The 6,289-nt window shown below is 39.1% G+C and overlaps 1 protein-coding gene across 2 annotated transcripts in view; it reads left to right on the forward strand.

Annotated features, from left to right (window-relative positions):
• Positions 1-6,289, forward strand: part of LOC106881919 (uncharacterized) — a 44,099-nt gene that overhangs the window by 31,973 nt on the left and 5,837 nt on the right. For both annotated transcript variants that reach the window (XM_014932441.2, XM_014932440.2), the window contains exon 10: positions 5,277-5,335. In XM_014932441.2, coding sequence (XP_014787927.1) covers positions 5,277-5,335 — 59 coding nt within the window. The remainder of the gene's footprint in view (positions 1-5,276; positions 5,336-6,289) is intronic.

The following is a 6,289-nucleotide window of genomic DNA, read 5'->3' on the forward strand; positions in this document are numbered from 1 at the left end:
TGGCCATTCCACTAGCAATGGGCACCAAAGAAGAACAAAGAGCAGTGATCCGAGAGATGGTAAGGATGAACTGGTTCACCATTTACCATCTCTTGGAGCTTGCTGAATCTTCTCGTCAGTGGTGGAGGTTGACAGGCGTCCTGCTCCCTGTCCGGGCGTCATGCTAGTCCGGTCACTTTTAAACTTCTCGATCCCCTCATACAGTCTTCTACATGGTAGTAATGGACTGTCCCCATATTGTGCTAAAAGCCTCCAATGAATTTCAGCACCTGACACACCTTCTGTCAAGAGAAATCAAATCACTGCTTTTTGTTCTTCTTTGGTGCCCATTGCTAGTGGAATGGCCATACTTAGACTGTAAAGCCAGAAAGAAAATGGCGTGATCAGGCTCACACTTCAGTCACATGACCATAATAGCACCAACCATAAGCATGAATGTGCAGAAGGCAGTGTGACAATAATAAAGATATGTTATGGGGAAAATGTGGATAGTTTTTGACTTCCTTGTGTGTGTGTGTGTGTATGTATATATGTGAAGGTGTAATGGTCCAGTGGTTAGGGCAGTGGACTCGTAGCCATAGGATCGCGGTTTCGATTCCCAGACTGGGCGTTGTGAGCGTTTATTGAGTGAAAATAAAGCTCTACAAGGCTCCAGGAGTGGGTGGTGGTGAACTCTGCTGTATTCTTTCACCACAACTTTCTCTCACTCTATCTTCCTGTTTCTGTTGTACCTGTATTTCTAAGGGCCAGTCTTGTCAGACTCTGTGTCCCGCTGAATCTCACCGGGAACTACGTTAAGGGTACACGTGTCTGTGGAGTGCTCAGCCACTTGCACATTAATTTCATGAGCAGGCTGTTCCATTGATCGGATCAACTGGAACCCTCGTTGTCGTAACCGATGGAGTGCCATGATATATGTATGTATGTATGTACTTACATTGTCAAGAATGTAAATTTGGTTTCCTGTTATTCTACTACTCAATCAAACAATATGCAAAGATTGTAACAGATATTTTCGTTCTGTTTTTTTTTTTTATTGAGCTTTTCCTAAATCTTTTACACATGAAATATTTCTTGTTATTGTAAGAAATTTTATTTCAGCCTTATTTTCTATCATACACTTCATGTAAGTTGACTTTGAATTGTTTTGCTGTAAATTTTTGTGGTTTGAATTTGTTCTGAAAAGTCATGTTTAATTCGGAGTCATTAATTAACAGGTGTTTACAGTTTTTGGCATTTTTTCATTTTACTGTATATCATCATCACCATCACTCATCATTCACTTCTGTATGCTTGCATGGATCAGATGGAATTTTTTGAGGCAGATTTTCTATGGCTGGGTGCCCTTCCTGTCACCAACCCACACCTGTTGCCAAAGTAGACGTTTTTTTTTTACATAAGATTGGAAAGAAACAACTTGTATAACGATGCCACTCATTTACATCTCTCATGTGATGTCTAGATAAAGCTACACACACACCCAACAGATTTCCTTATAGCTTCCTTCTAGAAAACCCCCTCACAAGGCTTTGGCTGGCCTGGAGTAATAGTAGAAGACACTTGCCCAAGGTGTCACACAGTGGGACTGAACCTACACAGTTAGGAAGCAAGCTTCTCAACTACACAACCATGCACACACACACATATATATCTATTTCCAATTTGGTCATGCGTCTCTGCTCTACCCCGAGTGATATTGATGGTAGCAAATTTCTGGTTTCTTCAATTTTAGGCTCTGAGGCTTTACTGTCTGGTTTCATGTCTTTGTAATGTGTATATCAAAGTTCTTAGTTTAGTAAATCAATTAGATTTAATTACAATCTATTCATACTATAAACTAGGTGAGGTCTTTGAAATTACTTATTGAGTACTGCCTTGGTACTTTACTAATACCTTGTGTCCTGAGAAATATTTCCATCTTAATTATGCATATGTGTGTGTGTGTCATTGTAAAGGAAAGCTGTTTTCCTGTGATGAAACACAACAGCTCTTCGCGTATTTGTGTTAAAATCTGCTGGAACTTAAGAATATTGTGTGGTAAGAAGCTTGCTTCCCAACCACGTGGTTCCGGGTTCAGTCCCACTGCGTGGCACCGTGGATAAGTGTCATCTGCTATAGCCTGAGGCTGACCAAAGGCTTGTGAGTGGATTTGGTAGACAGAAACTGAAAGAAACCCATCGTACATATGTGTGTGTGTGTGTGTGTGTGTGTGTCCTCCATCATCACTTGACAACTGATGTTGGTGTGTTTACGTCCCCCTAACTTAGCAATTCGGTGAAAGAGACTGATAGAATAAGTACTAGGCTTACAAAGAATAAGTCGTGGCATCAATTTGACCGACTAAATGCGGTGTTCCAGCATTTTCATGTCTTACAATTTGATGACGTCATCTTCCCTCACAAAATTTTCACTTGTAAAGAAAACTTGTACCTGAAGTGTACCATCTACACACTGCCACCAGGTTCATATCCAGGATTCACAATCAAAATATCATTTTATAATTTTCAATCTTTCTTGTGTTTTAAAGTTATTTCACTTTTGATTTTTTTTTTTTTCCAATCTTTTAAATTTAAAAAAAAAAAATTTTTTTTTTTACCCTTTCCTGTTCAGATCATTCTTCCAAATTATAATCCTTATTTATCCTCATTGTTTAGAATTAATTATGGATTATCTTGTGGCTTCAAGATGTCCATGATACAATTGTTTATTTTTAGAATGATATTATAGAGGAGGAGTGGGGGGCCACATCTGGCCAGTTTGAATATAAAACAGAATATTTGAGTTGGACTTGGCCAGTTTAAATGCTAAAGGATGGAAAAGGATGGGGTGGGTGAGTCAGATTAGGGAGTTTCTCTAAGTTCCTTGTTTTATAAGTTTTGTTCTTTCTGTTCAAACATTTAAAGTTATTTCACCATTTTTAAAATTTATTTATTTCAATATTTCTTACAAATGTTTAAAAGTTATTTTAATGTTTTCTGTTCCTGTTTTTCTTTGAAATGTTTAAACAAAAAATTTGGGGTGGTGGTGGTAAGAATATCTACATGTTTACCACATATTGAGAGGAGTGGTGGTGGTCTTTACATGTGGTACTACATGTTGGGTAAACATTGGCTGCTTTGGCCAACCACGTGTTCTGAAATGTCATGGACACTGCTCTTTCCTCCAGATCATCATCATTTAACATCCGTTATCCATGCTGGCATGGGTTGGACGGTTTGACTGGGACGGCACGCTGGAAGGCTGCACCAGACTCCAGTCTCATTTGGCATGGTTTTCTAAAGCTGAATGCCCTTCCTAATGCCAACCACTCCGAGAGTGTAATGGGGGCTTTTATGTGCCACCGGCATGACACCAGTATCTGCCACAACTGCGATTTTGCTTGGCTTGATGGGTTTTCTCAAGCACAACATAATGCCAAAGGTCTTGGTCATTGCTTCCGTGAGGCCCATCTTGAAACAAAAAAGAAAAAATAAATTTGTAAAGATTTAGTCAGTAAAACTGGTCAATCAGTGATTGTTTCCTGTCGAATAAATTGGGCTGTGCCAGGATATGAAGTATAAATTATTTCCGACATAACTTTTGTTCAACAATGTCCCTTACGACAGACATTTTTGTTTCGGACATGTCATTTTACACATACACCACTCCTTGTTGGGTACTTACCCCTTCAGCTGTACCCTTTTATTTTGGTACTTACCCCTTTAACCATTTGTTTTGCCAGTGTCCTTTCAAGCTTATATTGTTTCTGATTTTAATCCCCTTTTCTCTACAAATCCCCGGATTAGTTTTCTCAACACAGGTACAAAGCTACAGGTTTGCATGAGAAGAGTAGCTGATTAGACTGACCCCCAAAATTGAGCTGGTATTTATTTTATTGATCCCTAAGGATGGAAGGCAAGGCCAGTCTTGACACGATTTTATCTCAGAACATTTAGGAACAAACGTGGCCGATGCCAGTGCTGCCTTGACTGGCTCCCGTGCCAGTAGCATGTAAAAAGCACCATCCGATCGTGGTCGATGCCACCCACCTATGGCTCCTGTGCTGGTGGTACGTAAAAAAAAGCACCCTCTACACTCTCGAAGTGGTTGGCGTTAGGAAGGGCATCCAGCTGTAGAAACACTGCCAGATCAGGCTGGAGCCTGGTGCAGCCTCCTGGCTTCCCAGACCCCAGTTGAACCGTCCAACCCATGCCAGCATGGAAAACGGACATTAATCAATGATAATGAAACAAAAGACATTTTCTCTATTAAATTAAACAGATCCTACTTTTTGGAACGAGGTGTCTTACCTCCACCACGTGGATAATGTAGACAAATTATTCAATGCTAAGAACAGCCAATGATAACCTCAACATCATCCACGCTACGTTATGGGTTTCTTTCCCGAGACACAATGCTTTTATCCTGAATTGATGAAAGAGAGCATGAGGTCTGATGACACCAAAGATCTTCAAAACCCATCAATACTTAAAAGAATCTTAATGTTGACAGACAGACAGACACATTCTGAGTTTTATATATATATAGATGACTCACACTTGTTATAGACTCTTATTATTCTGTTTATGAGAGAAGTGATATTCTTTGAGTACGCACAGCTATGGTCTATGATGTTGGATTGTGTCAGTCTTTGTGTAAACATAGCAATGGTGCAGGGTTATGACATTCCCTCTAAAGATAACTGTGATGTGCTTGTGATCAGGAATTTGTGATCTTCTTTCTTTGTAATCATAGCTGTGATATGTGATACTGTCCTCTCAGAATTAAGTATTTCAGAATGCCACTTATCATCATCATCATTGTTTAACATCTTCTTTCCATGCTGGCATGGGTTCGGATGGTTTGACTGAGGACTGGCAAGCCAGAAGGCTGCACCAGGCTCCAATCTTATCTGGCAATGTTTCTACGGCTGGATGCCCTTCCTAATGCCAACTGCTCCAAGAGTGTAGTGGGTGCCTTTTACATGTCACTGGCACCTTACAAAGGTTTCAATTGCTTGTCATCTCCTCCATGAGACCCAACATTCGAAGATCAAGCTTCACCACCTTATCCTATGTCTTCCTGGGTCTACCGCTTCCACAGGTTCCAGCACTAAACTATATTTCTCAACACAGGCCGGTCCCTACAGTTTCTTATGTTACAGTCACATCCTCATACTAAAAATATTGTTCACACTTACTCTAACAATTCAACCAATTGTGCCCTGAATAAACTTTGTCAAATGTTTGAATTTTTACTGATTTAAAAAAAATTTTCTGTTCTTTTTCATTCATTAGATCGCCAAAATAGCAATGAAAGAGACGTTATGTAAACAACTCGAATCCCTAGAATTAAGGTCAGTCTGTTTATGAGTATTTTGATTCTTAAAAAAAAGAATAACTCTAGAAGACCAATATTTTGTTTTTGGGATTTAGATATGGGATTTCTCTTTTATTGAAGCTATTCACCCTCACTTCAACCTCCAAACATTGAAAGATGTCATTTAATGTATAGAGATACAAGCTACAAATAACTCTTTGTTTTGGTGATGCTGGTCTACACAGATTTTTATAACACGCCTTGTGTCTCCAAGTAATCTTCAAGCTTTGAGCACATGCTCTGTTTAATTTGAAAACTGAACACTGATACAAAAGAAAAATGAGAAGGCAAATGCTAAAAGTGGAACGGTAAATAAAAATAGAGAAAAGAAATTAGTTATGTCCCCTTTGACTATAAAGCCATAATCAAGCTGGTGATTGTAGAATAATTCAATGGAAAAGGTTCCAAAGCCTGCGAGACAACTGCTCGATCGGGTGAGGGTGGTGTCCTCCAGTTTGCCAAAAGGAATTTGTCCAGATGTTTGCATTTGCTGAAACTCAGCAGTGCAGTGGAATTCTTAGATCTAAAAAGAACGTGATCTTCCAACTATGCATAAGTTGCATTTCTTAGATCCATTAAGAAGAATTGGGGAGAAATGTAATCTCAGAAGGCTAAACCTCACAAAGAAGATAAAGGAGCTCCACAGAAGAGATGATTTTTGGTTGAAGCAACCATGCAGCCCATGTACAATGGAAAAGTACATGTAAAAATGTTGATGAAGATGACACACACACACGTGTGTGTGTGTGTATATATATATATTCTTACTACAAATCTCCTCTTATAGATGTAATAATCCATTCTTCTACTATTACCGTCTCTGATGAAGGGATACATTGGATCTTCCTTGAAACAGCTGTAAGACTTTATACATAAAATATAATTCTAACTTTGCCATTGGTCTCTTTATCCTTTTCTTTCTTTATACATA

The sequence above is a fragment of the Octopus bimaculoides genome, chromosome 4 (assembly GCF_001194135.2).
Source record: "Octopus bimaculoides isolate UCB-OBI-ISO-001 chromosome 4, ASM119413v2, whole genome shotgun sequence".
Classification (NCBI taxonomy): Eukaryota; Metazoa; Mollusca; class Cephalopoda; order Octopoda; family Octopodidae; genus Octopus; species Octopus bimaculoides.